The following is a 19254-nucleotide window of genomic DNA, read 5'->3' on the forward strand; positions in this document are numbered from 1 at the left end:
TGAAGGCCTTCGGGTATCCGGAGCAGGGACAGCACCAGAGCTTCCCCAGCATTGCCCCTGCCCTGGAGAAGGGGGTTTAAAGGGCCGAGCCCCCTCCATCTGATTTTTGGTTAAGAATGTCCCATGCCCCATGTCCTCTCGACATGGACACTCGTCTGTGGGGAACCAGCAGCTCATTTCCCAAGGTCAGGCAGGTTAGAGGGTAAAGCTTGTGTCGCCCTATCCAGGGAAGGACTCGCAGACCCACAGATGGTTCTGAGGTCCGGCCTGACTGTACCAACGGGATCCTTTTTTGGGTGAAGCTCGGGAGGATAGAGAGATGCTCCAAAAGACAAAAGCCAGTGGGCAGCAACTGGAAAGCTCTTTGCAACAAGGACTGTCTCTTATTCTAACGCACAGCTCCTAGCACAATGGGGCCCTACTACAAATAACAGTGTGGTCCAGTGGGTGGGGCATTGGCCTGGGATTCAGGACACCTGGGTTCCATTCCCAGCTCTCCCACTGACCTTGAGCAGGTCACTTCCCCTCTGTGCCCCGACCTTTCTCCACCCAGCTTTTGCCTTGTCTAGGTAGATTGTCAGCTCCTTGGGGCAGAGACAATGTAGGTGGCTCCAGTGGACGGGGTTGAAATCTCAGCGGGTCTCTTGGTGCTACTGTGATACAAACAACTGACCTGGTCACCCCCCAACTAACCATCTCACCACTCCCCAAAAACTGGTCCCTTTTACCAGGCGTCACGCTTACAAGACAAAGGATCCTTTGCTTCCCATGCTGGGTTTGCCTCTGGCGACTAAATTTATTTAGCAAGAAAAAACTCTTGGCTGACTCTTCACCAGCCAGCCAGTTACATCGTTAATAAAGAACAACAGATCTGTCACTTAATTCATAAAACATACCTCAAGCAGTTACAACTAAAAAATAAAGTGGATTTTTTTTTTTAATTTAAAAGCTCAAAAATAACAAGCCATATGTTTTTGAAACATGTAGTAAACACGGAAGCAATATAGTCTATGATACAATATACACTATACACAGTGATGGGCTGCCGGGGGTGGGGGTGGGGGTTGGCATTATGGGCAAAAGAGGATTTAAAGATCCAAGATTCAAAAGGAAATGCCATGTCACCGAGAAATGAAAAGGAAAAATAAATCAGCGGAGAGGAAAAAAACCTCTTCAATTCATAATTAGAAAAGAACTTTGGAGGGAAAAGGATTGGGAGGGCAGATTATTAAACGGGCTCAATTAAATAAAAAAAAAAAAAAGCACTCACGATACACAGTGTTCATACTTGGGAGCTGGGAGCATAAGGCAACAATTTCCATAGAAAAAAGGGGCCTTCCAAAGGAGTTTATAGAGAGAGATATTTATAGTTATTTATAGATTTTAAATATAAAGTAGGAATGTGCCGCAGAGCGCCAGGTGGGCTGTCTGTGGAGTGCTGCCCCCCGCTGTGTCGAAGCTTCACAAGCGCAGGGAGTGGGGGGGCACCGTGAGAAAGTTTCACCGGCATCCTTGTTCCGTTTACATGAGGATGGCACGGCACGGCTTGTTCAGTCCCCCCAGCCCGCGACGCAGCGAGGAGCATCTGCCGCTCGCACCCACGTTAGCATTTTCCTTTGGAAATAAGGGCTTCCCCTTCGTCCCGGCCCGTGCAATCAATGTCCGGCTCTGACGCGCTCTGCGGAGGAAGGAGCTGGATTCCCAAGGACTGTGCTGGAAGGCGGATGGCTTCCGAGGAAGGAAGATCAGCAATGACTCCTCTCCCCGCGCAGACACCTCTGGGAGGGTATCAAAGCCAGGAGCGCGACTACGGCTGTGGAGTCCCAGGCTGGCCGTCTGCCCAACCCCTACGCCGTACCCATGCCGGGGACTGTCCATGGCAGTGCAGGGCTTAGCCAGTGCTCGAGGGCCAGCTGGCGGCCCCCGCGTCTGGCTGCCGCTAACCCTACAAGTTCTTGGTGACCAGGTGGGTTTTATAGTGCTTCGTCAGGTGGTCACTTCTCATGAAGCGCTTTTGGCACTGCACACACTCAAAACGCTTATCACCTGCCAGGGAAACAAGAGCAACGTTCAACGCGCCAGAGGCCAGTGCTTGCTGCTGCAGCCGAGCCTCGATCGCTCCAGCTCTAGACTTGTGCCCGGAAGGGCGCGTGTTGCGTCCTCATGCCGGGAAGGGGGAATGCACCGATGCATGCTCCCCTTCCCGCCCAGCTCCCCGTGTGTACAGCTAGCACCCCGTCCCTCCCCCTGCAGGGAGATGACGGATCTGTGCCAAGCTGCAGCTGGGGTGACGCGAAAGCAGCAGAGACCTCCATATGCTCTGGAGCCCCCCTCCCCATCGCCTAGTCAGCAAAGCGCTCGGCGGGCAAGGCGGCAGCATGCTCTGGGGTTACTGGTGAAGCGGAAGCAGGAGAGGGGGGAGACAGTCCCACAAGACCAGCTCCGAGACACGGCAGGGCTCTCCTGGTGGGACACGGGAGATGGGGAGCAGGTGCGGCGGGCAACAGACCTGTGTGCGTCCGGGCGTGCCGTTGCAGCTCATCGCTGCGTGTGAACCGCTTCCCGCAGAAGACCCAGTTGCAGACAAAGGGGCGCTCGCCCGTGTGCAGGCGGACGTGGGCCCGCAGCAGCGAGGTCTTGCGGAAAGTTTTGCCGCACTCAGGGATGTGGCAGATGTGCTTCTTCTTCCCCTGATCCCCTGACCTGCAGGGACAGGAAACCATCGCGACTGTTACTCTTGCTGATGTGGGGGCGGGGAGGGGCAGAGATGGCTGGCACTGTCTGTCTCTCCCCCCGACAATCACCTGTCCCGCCCCCATCTGCCCACTCACCTTTTCTCCCCGTCCTTGCAGTTGGGGCAGGTGCATGCCATGCGCCGCCTTTTCTCCCCAGGCTGGATCTCCCCGGACAGCGCCTGCTCCATCTGCAGCTGGATCTGGGTTGGGCTCAGGCCGCTGATGGTCAGGTTGTTGCCAGACACGTTTTGGACTGTCAGCTGCTGCTGGCCTGCGGGTGAGAAGCAGAGGGAGAAGGGTATTAAGGCTGCTGCTCGGCGTTCCCCTGGGAGACCCCCAACCCCAAGCGGAGACGCAAACGTCTTGCTGCTGGCGTTGTACACGCCTCTTTTCCCATATTCCCCACACAGGCAATGCTCCAGCTGCCTAAGCAGATCAAATCCTTAAAAGGGAGGCCTGGCAAAGGGAAAGGAACCAGCTCCAATAATGTGACCAGTCCCTACTCAGCACCCCCAGATTTTGCTTCCTTTCTCCTCTGTGCCACCCTAGTATGCAGTGTCCCAACGGCCCTGGACCCCCCTGTGGTGCTGGCCCTTTAAGGGGGAGGCAAGTCCCTTTTTTCTGAATATACTGTGCGGTTTTTCAAAGTTTTCAATTTAACCCTTGGGGCGGGGGGGAACAATCGGAACAGGAAATGAAAAAGAAACTTTGAAAAAACGTGCAATATATTTACAAAAAAAATGGGACTTACCTGGCACCCTGAGGGGCCAGCTCCAAGCTCCGGCTTCAGGGACGCGGGAGCCTGGGCCGCGCCGGGGGCTGGAAAGAAGAAAACTGATGTCAATGTCAGCGAGTGGAATTGATCCTCCCAGGGCCCCTGGGTGACAGAAATCCAACATCCTTCAATGCTGCTGAAAAAGGTCAGCTCAGCGCCTCTTCAGACCGAAGCCCTGTAGCTACTGAGCAGATGCTTTCCCTTCAGCAGGCCTCAAGACTGCTCTGCAGGGATCCTTTCTCTGCAGCAGAGAGGGCAGCTCAGCTTCCACAGTGCTTGGCTTCACCATGGGGGCCCTCCAAGCAAGTGGCCAATAAGCGCCAACTGTGGAAACAGGGCTGAGACACCCATCAACTCATCTCACGTATGGAACAGCCAGCAGGCCCTGCAGAGCCTGGGCTGGATCTGAACTTGCAACCCTTGAGGTGGAAGGTTCCATCATCATCTCAGGACTAGCCACCTCAGCTGGTAGCTGGTAATTTACCATGAAACCACTACACCACGGTGGATGATGCAGACAGGAGTGAACATCTGGCCAGTGCCGATTCATTTATTTGCTGGTTTCGGGACAGATTTGTGTGCAAGCCACAAATCGTGGCAGCTCACTTAGCAACCGTTCTGTATTTTACACTGCTTTGGTTTAGCCAAGCGAGGAAGGACAGCTTCCAACTTAAAAATCCAGCTGGGAATCTTGCCACTTCCTGCTGAGGAAGAAGCCCTCTGGCAGGTCTTTCTGGATCAGAAAACAGATTGCCTTTTCCCAGACAGAACTTCCTTTCCTGATGCTTCCTGCAGCAAAAGCCTCCCAGCCGAGCTCTGGAATGCAGAAACGTGCCACTGAGAGCAACGGGTCGATCTACCACATTGGCTGGGGGCAGATGCAGGCAATGATGGAGCACACCACAGAGCCATGATTCTCCGAAGTCAGTTATGAAAGGAAGTGTCTATGTCTGCAATGCCACCTTGGAACAGGAGGAGTTGAATGCAGTGCAGTATTTACAAACTCTCTGTTGCTAAAGAGATCTGGAGACTGGGCTAAGACTCACCATTACTTCCAGCCTGCACAAATGCAGGATGGCAGTTGTGGTTTTGATATTTTCTCTGGCATGGTAGGAAAGTCACTTGCCCTAAGAAGAGGACACAGGGCTGTGTCCAGAACTGAACAGCAAGGGCATTATGAAGCAGGAGCTGTCATGGCTTGGGATGCTCAGCCACTCAGAATTCACTGGATTTCTTTCTCATCACTAGTCCGTGACCAGCGCTTGGAAAATTTTAGAGATCCTGAAAGCATCTGTAGTGGTCTGACTACTGGAAGCACTTTCGCAGTAGCCTTCCCCATGTGATTGTGGCAGGGAATAACCCACCACCTGCTAGAGCAGTGGTTCTCAAACCGTGGGCCGGGACTCCAAAGTGGGCCGCAACCACATTTTAATGGGGTCGCCAGGGCCAGCATTAGACTTGCTGGGGCTCAGGACTGAAGCTGAAGGCCGAGTTCCAACCCCACCCAGGATGGCGGGGCTCGGTCTCCAGCCCCCTACTTCCCCCAGGGTCATATGGTAATTTTCTTGTCAGAAGGGTCTGTGGTGCAGTGAAGTTTGAGAACCCCTGTGCTGGAGAGAAGAGATGAAGGCTTTACACTGCTTGGAAGCTGGGATTCCAAGCTTTTGGGTTCTAGCATTAATTTGTTTTAAATAGCCGCTGCCTAAACAACAGGCAGTTGAAAGGCAAAAGAATCAAGAAGGAAATCGGCAGGAGGGCTGGTACAGTACCCTCTCATACCACCTGACAGGGATAGACTAGGACAAAGCAGGAATTCCAGCTCTCCAAACCATCTGCCTCTAGTCTCGGGGTGGTCTAATAAGTAGGTGAGCTTAAAACTCACTGGGTCCGTACATCTACCAGGACTTTCGGGAGATTGGTTCAGGACCCAACAGAGCAAAAAAGTCAGCCCTCAGACAGGCGTGACTATCAATCCGTGCTTTCATTAATTAACTTGGTTGCTCAGAGAGGCTGTGAAGCACCCTTGTAGAGTCTGGGGCTCAGCACAGCTGATCTATCAGGCGAGGCCTCCCTAGGGCTGCAGAGAGATACAATGAGGGAACTTTTGGGACAAAAGGGGCTATAGAATTGTAGGACAGTTAACACTCTGCAGTACTCGGTCACGGGCACCAGGGCTTGGCTTAAGATCCAAATGAAATCTACGCAGCCAGTGAGGAAGTTCCTGGCCCCCAGAACCTTTAAGGCTTTGGGAGCTCAGATAGTTTCTTCCCCCCCTACCCCGCCCACCTCCCCAATCAGCACACATCACATCCCTAGCACTAGGGTGTAACAGTGCATATCCCACCTCCGGTGTTGGTGATTGTGACAGGTACGCCTTGGACTTGGACACCGTTAATGTTGATGGTCTGCATCGCCTGGGCCGCAGCCGCCAGCTGGGCGGCGTTCAAGCTGATAATGCCTCCAGCAGGGGCGATCTTCGGCAGGGGGCGCTCTTTGCGGGCAGCTGGCTTTTTGCAGCTTCCTCCTGCTTGGGCACTGCGGGACATGGGGCTGCTGCAGGAGGTGGGAGAAGGGGCCACCGTCACAGCCGGGGCTTCCTGAAGTAGCACGGTCTGCAGCTCCCCTGAAGGTGTTTTGAAGTAGACCTGAAGGAAGAAGGAAACGGGAAAGGACTCAGACCAGCCGTCGCTTAGCCAGAGCACAAATACGGCCCCGTGTGACTCACAGGATTGGGACGATGGGCTTCGGGTCCAGGACACCCAGTGCCACCACCAACGTAGTAAGTCCGCAATTCGCGAGGAATTACATGTAATTAACGTACACTACGGCCAGCCTGTGAGAGGGGTTTTCTGTGCCCTCCCAGCGCTGGGGCCGCCCTGGATCTCTCCACCTAGTCATGATCAGTCAAGAATCAAGAGTTGGCTATGTAAAAATAAGGCAAGTCCTGCAAGGATCCATCACAAGAAAGGCTTCTAACACATAGGAAGGTGACTGCTTGCCACACACCAGTCACATCCACCCCTCTCCCTACAACAGACTAAAAGATGCATTCCACCTCCCTCTCGACACATCAAACCACCATGCTTGCATAACATGGAAGTCTGGGCTTGCAATACATAGCTTGAAAGGAGAAGTTGCCCAGGTATTTCTAAACACAAACCCCGCCTGCAAAGAGATTCCTATCTCATGCCGTACCCCCTGGCCACTCTGCCTTTCCTTACACACCACCAGCTGAGTCACTGATCGTCGGTGGATCTCCCAGACACAGATGTACCCCCCAGAAAGGGTTAAGGACCTGGTACCTGCGTAGGAGTTGGCTCAGCTGCCTGGATCTGAAAGTTCTGAGAGGACTTCTGGGGGACGGTAGGGAGTGTGGCAGAGGCCGCCTGGACCACTCTCAGGGCCTGCTGGGGAATCTGTACCACCTGCTGCTCTTGCTTGGGTTGGACCACCTGGACCTGCTGCACCACCGCTGGCTGGCCTGAGCCAGGACTCTGCACTATCAGCAGGTTATTTCCTGCCTGGATTATGTTATCTGCCGTAGTCTCTATCAACACTGTTTCTACTTGCTCGGCCACGGCCATGGCTGTCGTCTGGGCTGGTGACATGGCTTTCTTTCTAGTCTTTTTACAGGGTTTTGACGGGCTCTCGGCTATGATCTGAGCCTGAGCGCCAGGGTCCGCGGCATTCACCAGGTTATTAACTGGCAGGGTTAGTGTCATGTTGCCGCCGCCGGTCAGCTTGACAACGTTGCTTGCACTCTGCACAGACGATGCCCCGGCCTTGTGCGCGGGAGCCGGCTTGATTGGCACAGGCTTGTGCGTGGAAGAGGAGGGGGTAATGATCGCTTGGTTAGTGCCGGGAATAATCTGAATCTGGTTGGCTAGGTTCTGTTGAACTTGTATGGTCTGCCCCCCTGCTGCTTGAATCTGAGGGACAGTCTGGTACTGGATGTTCGTAGACGAGCGGGCCCCTTTGTTGATCATGGTTGGATTCTGAATGGCAAAAACCAGCTGCCCCCCAGGATAGGATGTCCCAAGCTGAGACCCTTGGATCTGGAAGAGGTTCCCTTTCGACGACAAGATCCCAAAGCTGTTCTTACTGGAACCCAGAGGAACTGGTGCAGGTTTGATGGGGACAAGTTTTCGAGGTGTGGGCTGAGGAGGGGCCGGAGGAGTGACGGCGGCTTCCACGGCGGGAGGACCGATTTTGCTACATGTCGCTGCAAGCAGGGCTAGTGGAGATGGCTGAGAGTCCTAGAGGAGGAGACAGGAATGAAGAGACGGGTTTGAATTGAGATGGTTCAGCTGATGCAGGAGATCAGTTTCAGAGGTGATGTAAACACAAAGCAAGCTTCTAAGGTTTCTGTACAGCTGTCAGAATCTTCCTTACCCACCACCAGTGCCTTTGATCTCAAAGCACATCCCCCTTCGGAGATAGGCTGGTGTTACTAGACCCATTAAGCAGATGGGGAAAATGAAACACAGAGGGGAAGGGACTTCTCCAAGGCCACAAAGTGACTCAGTGGCAGAACTAGGAAGACAAACCAGGAGACCTGGCTTCCGGTCCTGTGTTTTACAAGCAGGGCTTTGGAGCTGTGCTCCGGCTCCACTCCAGCTCCAGGCAAAAACCTGCAGCTCCACTGCTCTGGAGCTGCTCGCGGGCTCCGCTCCAAAGCCCTATTTACAAGGCCACCCTTCCTTCCAAATCAACAGCACCAACTTCTACAGAGACAGGGGAGGAAGCTCTGCAGGAGATGCTGATCCCCTGAGGGCGCAGTAAAGCAGCCACTAGCAAAACGGTTTCACAAGCACATTACACAGTTGTGCGTGGTGTGTCCCCCGCAGTTCTCAATGCCACAGTAAGGAGCCATGCAGTCGCCCTCTCACCTGTGCTGTGGAGGCAGCAGGCTGCAGGTATTCACTAGGACTGACTGCCGCAGTGGCTGCCATATTGTCCTCTTGACCTGCAGGGAGGAAACACACAGGAGGAGGAGTAAGGCTAACGTTGACAACAAGGAGTACAGTTCAGGCCCTTCTGCATCACCCCCAGCCCCGAAGCCTAAAGGAGTCACATAACGCGTCCGTCCTCTGAACTAATCTCGCCTTCCAAAATCATCAGCGCTGACGCAACGAATGGCTCAGTTCCTGGCAGCGTGCGCCTTCATATGAAGTGGGATTTTATCGATTCGCAATTTGTTATTTCAACCTTTGCATGGATTGTTGCTAATGGCAGAAGGGACCATTACATCACCATGGGCAGCAAACAGAAGCCAAGGATCAGAAGACAGAGGGAAATGGATGGACTTCCTCGATTATTTATTTGTGTCTTAGCAGCACCTAGGGGCCTTGCATGGAGGTTGGGGCTCTGCTGCACTGGGCACTCTACAAACAACATAGAGGAAGAGACAGATAGTCCCTGCCCTGAAGAGCTTACAGTCTACACAGACCAGACAGAGAAAGGGTGGGCGGAAGCCCAGAGACTTGCCCGAGGCCATGAAGAAGATCAGCAGCAGAAAGAAGAGTAGATCCTCTGGTCTGACTCCCAGTCCAGTACTCTCTCTGCAGGTCCATGTTGCCTTCTGTATGCTTCCAAGAGAATGTCTACACTGCCAAAAAACCCCTGTGCAGGGCGTCTCCGAGCCTGGGTCTACAGACTAAAAACAGCCATGTAGACATTCTGGCTTGGGCTGGAGCTCAGGCTCTAAAGCCCACCCCACTCCCTGGGCTTTGGGGTCCAAACAGTCTACACTGCTATTTTCAGTGCCGAGGCTGCGGACCTGGGCTCGGAGATTCACTGCCATGGTTTTTTTTTGTTTTTTTTTTTGCAGTGTAGACATACCTGAAGTTTTCTATCAGGGTAAAGTTTTAATGCTGTTTTGGGTTGGAAACAGAGTCAGTGCCGATTACTTTGGTGTGTCATTGGTGCAGAATGTGTAGAAGTCATTATGCAATTATGGGATAACTCTCTCCTGGAGGTCCCCTGCTTGCAGTGCAACTGCGGGAGGTCGAAAGGAAAATGCTAATGTGCAGATGGACAGGGAGGACATATAGCTGCAGCACGCAAAACAAAAGGACAAGAAAGCACGGCAGATGATTTCATGAGAGCCAAAGCTAGAGAGTGGAGTACACAGGGTTTGAAATAGGCAACTGAATGGGAAGAGAGAAGAGCTCAGGACAAGGATGAGGCTACACTAGGTGGAAACAGGGTAAGAAAAGTGCTTGTTTGACACATTTAGCAGATGGAAGCAGAGCCTGCAGTAGCAACCATCTCAATTATTTGAATACTCTGATTAGATACTATATTCCTGTTACACAGCATCAGAACCTGACAGGTCCAGCACTCGCTGGAGGTTTCCAGTATGACCGTCTGCAGTGAAAAGGTTAATACTGTTAGCACTTAATGGAAATACTTGCGCTTCTCCACTAACACCCTTCTGACAGGAGTGGGCAAGTTCTCAACTTCTCAGCCCTAACGCTCATGCTGCAGACTCCAGCGAGACAGAAGGGAATGAGGAAGGTTGCAACGAGCACAGCAGAAAGGATTGCTTTGTTACAGGCTTAAATACAGTGAAGCCAGGAAAAGACCCTCCTAAATCCTTAGAACTTGCAGAGTCTTTTGTCCTGGAGAAGACATTTCGTCCATGATATTTCCTTTGGCAAATTCCCCGGTCATCCCACCTAACATTCTTGGTATGGCTCAACAGCTTGATAATATTTACCTAGAAGACATGCCAGTGGGAGCTTTTTTAAGCCCAAACTCTCTGCGTTACAATCACTGGCAGGGTACGGATTTGAAATGGGGAGTTATGGACATTTGAGGAATATGGGTGTTCACAGACACTCTCCCATCTCAGAGAGACAAAGGGAGGGGTGATCTTCAGCCTAAAGGTGAAAGACTGACAATACACTAGCCCCAACCAAAGGCTGCATCTGCACAAGGAAAAAGAGGCTGGTTTTGGACCACATGGTAAAATCCCAGTGTGGACAAGGCAGTCTGTAGTTTCACAAGTGTCGAGATGAATGCGGGGAGGGCCTACGGTTTATCTCGACTAGCTAACACTTGTAAAAACAACAATTGCCTAGTCCACACTAGCATACTAACAAATGATTCAAAACCACCTTTTTTCCCCCTGGTGAAGACACGGCCTCCCCGTAAGCAGAAGGCAAATGCTGAAGTCCAAGAAAAGTGATCCACTCATGACATGGAGAAGCCAAGTCTTAGCTAATAGGGAGGGGAAGCATTTAGTTCCAGTTTGCTTCGCTTTGCTGCTATGAGCAAAATCAGCCCATTTACAAGGAGACGGGTCCTCACAGCAAAGCATGGAATGATCTCAGAATGGGTAGGCAGCTCTCCAGCTTTGGCTCCCAACCTTGGGGAGATGTACAGTACCCATGCACCCTGTACACACCATGAGCCATAGCAGTCAAATCAAGGATGCAGTATCCACACCCCCCAAGAACAGCAACCAACACCCTAAGTAACAGTGTAAAGGAAGACACCACAATGGGAGAGAAACAGGATGGCAGGCACGGTCTCTATACAATCGGAGACACACTGCACTTGACAGCTCAGTCTGCCTCAGCCTATGAAAAGATGGGAGGAAAGGAATACAGTCTTGACATGCCAGGAGTGTGAACCCTGGGGCTATTTACCACCAGCTACAAGATTTGACTACTTCTCCGGTGATTCAGACAAGGTGGATATTCTTGACTAGTGCTTGATAGTACTTTCTTCCACACTGCCTCTCACGTATGGAAGGAGGATATCTGTAACCATCCGCAAAGCCACCCCCCTGACCTCCTGCAAACTCTCCTAGGCCATGATGCCTCTAAAAAACTTGACAACGGTTAGGCGGCTGGTGTGCTAAGGCCACTGCCCATCATGCTGATCAGGACTGTCTTATTGTTCCCTTCTGCTCCCCAATCTGTTGGTATTCACCTGCTGTCTCATGTCTTATCTCTAGATGACAAGCTGTTTGGGGCAGGACCCTCTGTCTGTACAATACCTAGCACCATAGGGCCAGGGTCAGTGACTGGGGCTCCTGCAGGCTACCACAGTATAAATAATAAATAGTAAATATAACTGAATTACATCAGTATTTCTTACAGGTAGGTCAATGGAGAGACCTAGTGAATTAACATACTGTGCTGCTTAATTTGATTATCAGTTTAAGGAGTAACTCTAGGAATCAGTGTGTGTCTACACTTTACTCAACACAGGAGCCAGTCATAAGATCTTAATACAGCTCAGGGCTAGGAGAAACGCTATTTATATATTTCAGATGCAATTAAACCCAGAACACTTAGTAACGTCAATGTCCTTTGCCCTCATTCTCCTGTTTGCTGTTTTGACTGCCCTGAATGTTACTGACCAGTCTTTAAAACTATCGTTGGTCAGCAGAGACACAAAACTTCTCTCTGAGCAATGCCGAACCTTTCCCCAAACAGAGAGTAGCAAACAATCTGAGCTAGCGGGTTCCAAGCCAAGTCACCAAGGAGTCCACTTCCCAAAAGCAGACAGTTCAACACTGAATAAGGAAAGACTCCAGGCTTCTCCCAAAGCTACACAAAGGCTGTTTCACATCCTGCCATGGCCAAGTGCATAAATCCTCACAGAGAGCCAGTTTAGAGATCCCAGAGCCTGGGACATCATCAGATGGAAATTATTTGCACCAGTTCTGACAGAAGGGCATCCATTCCCTTCAAGCCACTCTTGCTCATTCACTGTGGTAACCTCTCAGCCACCGAAGCATCAGATGTTAGCGCCCAGCTCGCTGGCCTTTGATAAAAGGGTAGATTTTTCCCAGAAAACCAGGGGCTTGAACTCCTGCCCAACCTAAATGACTGTACCCTCCCTTTCAGCAGAAGCAGGAACTGCTATGGATTAATTTCTTGGATGGCACATGAGTGACATTAAGCCAGGCCAAAAAATGAAACACATTAAAGGGGCGTGGGGGGGTGTCATTAACCTTTATAAATCAATTAGGGGGATAAATGTGGAGAGAAAAGTCATCTCTCTGTGTTTGCTGTTTGAACCCAGTGTTAATCTGTCACCCAAACATTTCCTCCCAACATCCCCTGGTGACAGTTTGACATTTTGAAAAGGCAGCAGAGTACAAATCCACTTACAGCATGGTAAGACCAATGGGCTACTTAAACACAACTTCCAGGAGCCCATCTCTCTGTCCAATTCAGATTTGGGGACAGAACCATAATTTACTAGAGTAAATATTTCCAAGCCTGTAGTCTTCTGGGCTACAGACCTTTATGAGAAGCAGGAGAAGTTCCTCCTTGGCAAACTATCACCATTTGTCATCATCTAACAGCAGTTTGCTGTGAGCTACTCACTTATTCACCAAGAAGTCACTTAACAATTCAGAGTCACTTTGCCCTTCTGTAAACCCACAACTACAGTCAAGTGCCAAACGGAACAGAACACCCCTTGAACCTGTCAAAGAGCGCTCACTCAAAGTTACAACCTCTCTGTCCACCCCATTCCCACTGTACTTTGGCTCTCTGCCTTGGAAGACTGCTGGCTGAAGAGTTGTTTCTTTTATCAAGTTATCTGAGCAAATACAATTAGGACTTGTTCCTGCCCTCGGATACACAAACAGGGACACGTAGGTACTAGCTAACTGTCCAGATACCGAGTCTTTAAGCATGCAGGCTAAACAGCTCTCTTCGTTAGTTTAGAATGCATTTAAAAACTCCACCGAACTGCAAACTGAGCAATCAAGCTGTACAACAAGAACAAGAAAACTTACCAATCGCGCCAGCCAATAAGAACCCATTTCCAGCCAGTAGTAACGCCTGTTAGAAGCCAGCTGGAACATTCACACCAGCACGATTGGTAGGTTTTCTGAAAGGCGACTGCTTCACTTGTCACAAGACTTAATTTTTTGAAACTCTGCCATTATCTTCAACATTCTACAAAAGATATAAAGGGAAGAGTGGTTTGGGTTTTTTTCCCCTAATGATAATTAGCCCCTTTCACTGAAGCTCTGCCATCAGGAAATTTTCCTTTGTACCCACAACTTCCTTCTCAGTATAAAGAGCCTATGCAAATACTTACATAACACACCTATCAATACTCAGTACCACAAGTGGCAAAACATGTCTCCAAGTCCTGCAATCTGGTCTACGCAGGCAGTCTTCTACAGAGATATGAAGACTACGCAGGTGTAAAAGATCTATCTTTGGTACTTACTACATTACTGTAGGATCCAAGTGCCTCACAATCTTTAATATATTTATTCTCACAACACCCCTCTGAGGTAGGAAAGTATTGTCCCCATTTTACATATGGGAAACTGAGGAACAGAGAGGCTGAGTGATTTGCCTGAGGTTGCAAGTCTGTGGTGGAACAGGGATTTAATCCCACAATTCTCAGTTCCCAGGCTGGCCCCCTAACCACTGAACCATCCTTCCCACCCATATGGATCATGTTGCATGGCTGGAGTTCATGTGTGAAAGAAACTACACTGGAAATAAAAAACACAAAGGAACATCCACCTAACCAAAAGCAGCCTTTGTACATGTGGCTACAGCTGACCTCACCAAATCACAGCTTTAGGTAACATGGCTCTGTTCTTACTGGGGACAGGCCTAAAAAGGAATAAGATGTTAAACCAATTGAAAGATGGGGACAGAAGCTTCCTCTTTTGCAGAGGATTAGAAATATATGTTTACTGCAGTCAGACAGCAGATTCAGGAAATTTAAAAATAATTCCTAAACCCACAAGTCAGCTGAGAGAAAAATTTTGGTTTTATTTCTCAATTCTTCACAATGGTTATGTATTATTTGTTTAGTGTCAACAAGATGCTTGGAGCTGCACATTGGGTAGGTGAGCAGAGCTCTAGTTCTACATTTAATAGGACTGCCAGATAGATTAGGTCCAAAATTTAAGGCTAATGGAGAAAAAATGGATCTTAGTAAAATTGTTCATAAGGATTAGATGGACCTTTGGTCTGACCCAGTACGGCTGTTCTTATTAGCTTGTGATGAAACATACACACCCCTGAGAGACGTAATAAGCCAATTTAACCCCCCTGTGTAGCTAGTGCTAGGTCAATGGAAGAATTCTTCTGTCAATCTAGCTACCTTAGCCTTTTGGGCAGGTGGATTACCTACCGCACCACGAGAACCCCTCTTGTTGCTGTAGCGAGCGTTTACACTGGAACACTACAGCGGCACCACTGCAGTTGTGCTGTTGTAGCATTTTCAGTACAGACACAGCCAAAAAGAAGTTACAGGAAAAATATTTTTTCAGTGTGTTTACTGTGTGGATTGGCAAGCACTGTGTGTTTAGTTGGATTCACTGTTACCCTGTAGAGCAGTAGTTCTTAACCAGGGGTCCACATACTCCTGGAGGTATGCAGAGACCTCCCAGGGGGTACATCAACTCATCGAGATGTTTGCCTAGTTTTCCAACAGGCTACATGAAAGCCCTGGCGAAGTCAGTACAAACTAAAATTTCATATAAACAATGAGTTGTTTATACTGCTCTATAAACTATACCCTGAAATGTAAGTACCATTTTATATTTAAATTTATTTTATTATATGGCAAAAATGAGAAAGTCAGCAATTTTTCAGTACTAGTGTGCTGTGACACTTTTGTATTTTTATGTCTACTTGTTTACCAAATCAGTTTTTAAGTGAGATGAAACTTGGGGGTACTCAAGATAAATCAGACTCTAGAAAGCAGTACAATCGTCTAGAAAGGTTGAGAACACTGACATAGAGGCAGCTGGCAAAGGAGAAACAAATATTATGAATTTAAGGCCAGAAGAGACCACTGTGATCATTTAGTCTGACCCCCTGCACAACACAGGCCAGAGAATTTCACCAAATGGTTTCAGCATCCAGCCATAACTTCTGGTTGAAGTAAAGCATGCATCTGAGAGAGAGAATCCAATCCTGATTTATTAAAAATCTGAAGTGATAGAAACTCAACTGCATCCACAGATAAGTTGCTCAAGTGGTTAATTATCCTCCCTGTAAAATGTGTGCCTTATTTCTTTTTGCTAGATATTACTTATTCTTTAGTGCCAGTTATACTAATTTATAAGACCCTTGTAAATATCCACAAGGGAACTGAAAATTTTAAATAAAATTTATTTTCAGGAATTCAAAGGGTGATCTCTAGTAAAAACCATTTTTTTAAAAATGTGTCAATTTCAACCTAACAGCACCCCTCTAATATTCTTAAGTGTTTATCACTAAGGCAAACTGTTTTTAAGATACAATGTTTAACCTGAGTGGTCGCTCTAGCACCAAAACTTCAATATGTTAGTTCTGGAGTTTCTTCATCATCAATTCTGATTCTTTAACACCTTCTTTTCCCTCAAAGGAGAAAGTTTTCACTCTAACCAAATTTGTAACCAGCACATTAGGTTGCACTAAGACAACACAAGACTTACATTTTACTTTGCTATACTAAGTGTGCTGTATTGCTTTGTCCTCAATAGACTTTTTAGGGAAATCCCCCACTATTTCAGTTTCATAGTACTGTAACAGTGGGAGTGCTAACGTGGACAAAGTACAGATGGCTACTAGTGCTTTGACAATATATATGTCATGTTATGCAGATGACTGGCTCCCAGGCACATGCCTACACACACACACTCTTATAAGTTAGATTTAACATAGTCCTAACCCCAAGATATTGTTTTGAGTCACTTGGTCCCAGACTCTGGTCTCTAAACTCGTACTTCACAGCCTCCCTATAACAGACAGTAGGAGACATCTGGAGGGTGTGGATATTTTAACTGCTTGATAGTAAACACAACATGGCCCTTGGGACTCCAGCAGCATCAGGGAATGAGAGGGTGATCAGGCCCTGCAGAGACTTCCATCAGCATCAGTCCTGCTGCACACTGTGGTTCCCAAAGCATCCCATGCAGGTGAGGTTCTCCAGCTCCAAGCACCCAGGGACCAAGAATCCCTACATCCCCACACACCCCTGCTAACCCCGTCAGTTTCACCCCCACCATACCTCCTGTACTGTAGGGAAGCAGATATCCAGTTAATCCCCTCCATACACCATGCCCATCCCCAGGCAGCCTATTCACCCCTTTACCCAAGGTGCCACACCAAGCCCTTAGGAACAAAGTGCCCTCCACACCCACCTCAATGCACTTGGGGTTGAGGGGTATGGAGATTGGCATGGTCCCAATGTCCCTCACCCTATCCCCATACACTGAGGACGATGCAAACCCGGTGCCCCCTGCCCAATCCCAGTGTCCCCAATGCACTGGGGGACCACACAAATCTCCTGACTCCCTATCCATCCCTAATGCCCCCAAGTGCCCAGCCCAATGCACCGGGGAACCATGCAAACCTCCCTCCCCCATGCCACCCCCCCCAATGCAGCAGGGGACCATACAAACCTCCCTGCCCATCCCTAGTGCCCCCCCAATACCCAGCCCAATGCACCGGGGGACCATGCAAACTTCCCTCCCCCCCCCACCATCCCTGATAGCCCCCAATGCACCGGGGGACCATGCAAACTTCCCTCCCCCCCCACCATCCCTGATAGCCCCCAATGCACCGGGGGACCATGCAAACTTCCCTCCCCCCCACCATCCCTGATAGCCCCCAATGCACCGGGGGACCATGCAAACCTCCCCCCCGAGACTCCGGCGCAGCACGAGCTGCGGGTTCTTAGGGAGGCGGGTTATCCCCGCCCGCCCCGCCTCCTCCCGGGCCCCGGAAGCGCCGCCCGCCCGCAGCCCGGGGAGGGCGGAGCAGGGAGCCCCACGCCCCCTTCCGGGTCCCCGTTCCGCCCGGGTCGGCGCCGCTCCCGCCCCGCTGCCCGGGCCCCGGAGCCCAGGCCCGGCCCCGCCCCGCCCCGCCCCCGCTCTCGGGCCCCGGGGCGGGAGCTCCCGCGCCCTGCCCGCCCGGCCCCCCGCCCCGGGCAGGGGTGAGCGAAGTGCACAGACCCGGCTGGAGCGGAGGCGGCGGCGGCGGCGGCTCCGACCCCCTCACGGCGCCATCTTCCTTCCTCCTCGGCCGCCCGGGCACCGCCCTGAACGCCCCGCCCCCTCGGCTGCCATACGGCCAATCCCCACCCGATCCGCACCTTTCCTGGCCAATGGGAGCGCGGACACACTGGCACTGCCCAGTCAAGAGCCACAAGCCCCTGATTGGCGTCTCCGCCGATCAATCGGACCCAGTGATGGAGTGCCGGCTGCACCAATGAGCGGCTGATTTGAGAATGACGGACGGATCTGGGAGATCAATAGAAAGACGGCTTTCTGATTGACGATGCGGCTTACCAATAGACGGAAGACCAAACTATCGCCCACTGGTAATTGATTGACAAGTGAATGCGGGGGGGGGGAGTGGACTAAAAATGGGCGGGATTTTTTTAGTAGAATTCTACGATTGGTCACTTCAGATGATGATTGATATGTACAATAGCCAATTAAAAAGCCAGACAGTCCAGCTCAACCTCTTATTGGTTCTTCTAAATCAGCTGGGCTGTGAATTCTGGAAGGTTAGTAACAGCGACAGCTGTTCCACTTCAGAGGTGGTTGCATTTCAGTGTTGGGCCTTCACTCCTACAAATGTACATAACTTGTTCCAAATTGGCTGCAGAGGTTGGGTGCCCAGCTCTGGACTGTAAGAGGTGCTGACCCCACCCCCAGCTCCCAAAGAGTGACTGGTGTTGTGGGCACTCAGCACCTCCGCAACATCAGAGGCACATAAATCAACAGCCACTTTTTTGGGAAAATGATGCAATTAGCCGCCCTGTTCCACCACAGAAGTGGTTGCATTTCAGTGCATTCCTGTAGGGAAAGTGTTGTGGGATCCTGTGTGATGAAGGAAGTTACATATTAATACCTAATTCCTTTTAGTAACATAAAATACATAGGTTTCAGAGTAACAGCCATGTTAGTCTGTATTCGCAAAAAGAAAAGGAGGACTTGTGGCACCTTGGAGACTAACCAATTTATTTGAGCATAAGCTTTTGTGAGCTACAGCTCACTTCATTGGATACATATTATTATGAACTTTCAGAGGAACAGCCGTGTTAGTCTGTATTCGCAAAAAGAAAAGGAGTACTTGTGGCACCTTAGAGACTAACCAATTTATTTGAGCATGAGCTTTCGTGAGCTACAGCTCACTTCATCAGATGTTTACCGTGGAAACAGTGCTAGGTGCCAGGAATTCACAATCCAAAAGCAAGCAGGCAAGGAAAAGGAGGTTAAGGGAACATGCAATTTAAATGATAGATCTCTGCTTTTTAGAATCCTTTGCCTTGTTCCTGGCTCTATTCTTGAGTCCAAATCGTCAAAAGAGCAAGATTGTCAAATGTTCAGCATGCAAGACTGGAAACAGATTTTCAAAAGAGCTCATCTCCTGTTTAGGCTCTTGAAAACTGATGTCTGCCAAAGCTGGCTGAAGAGGTCATTCTGAAACTCCAGGGGGCATCAAATTCTTCTGAATTTGCAAATCAGTTCTCAGGGTTCCTGCAATACTCATTCTGTCCTACGTGACAGAGTGATATTTGGCAACCAGATGGTCTGGCCAGAGTTTGAAAGCACAGAAAAAACATATTCCATGCATTTGTTCTCTCATTCTTCCTTTCTCTTTATAATAATAAGGGCCCATCTGATTGCTCTGCGCATTCTTACAACAATTTAAAGAGACCATAGGGGCCAATACAATTCACTAAAGGTACAATCTAACCCATTGGATGGCCCTGACCTTAAAATACAATCTGTCTGAAGCACCT

The 19254-nt window shown here is 49.9% G+C and overlaps 1 protein-coding gene across 3 annotated transcripts; it reads right to left on the minus strand.

Moving 5' to 3' along the window:
* Positions 1–771: 771 nt before the first annotated feature.
* On the minus strand, positions 772–17545 carry SP2 (Sp2 transcription factor). 3 transcript variants are annotated; one of them, XM_048830304.2, is made up of 8 exons: positions 17456–17545; positions 13277–13439; positions 8400–8476; positions 6813–7766; positions 5855–6155; positions 2832–3006; positions 2510–2703; positions 772–2046 (listed from the first exon to the last, which is right to left on the minus strand). In XM_048830304.2, exons 3-8 carry the CDS (start codon positions 8460–8462, stop codon positions 1946–1948), a joined length of 1788 nt encoding a protein of 595 aa, XP_048686261.1. In that variant the 5' UTR covers positions 8463–8476; positions 13277–13439; positions 17456–17545; the 3' UTR covers positions 772–1945. The 3 variants fall into 3 exon arrangements, with proteins under 3 accessions (XP_048686261.1, XP_048686259.1, XP_074979648.1); XM_048830302.2 differs by lacking the exon at positions 13277–13439; XM_075123547.1 differs by lacking the exons at positions 13277–13439; positions 17456–17545 and having other exon boundaries at positions 8330–8450.
* Positions 17546–19254: the final 1709 nt, after the last annotated feature.

The sequence above is a fragment of the Caretta caretta genome, chromosome 27 (assembly GCF_965140235.1).
Source record: "Caretta caretta isolate rCarCar2 chromosome 27, rCarCar1.hap1, whole genome shotgun sequence".
In the NCBI taxonomy this organism is placed as follows: Eukaryota; Metazoa; Chordata; order Testudines; family Cheloniidae; genus Caretta; species Caretta caretta.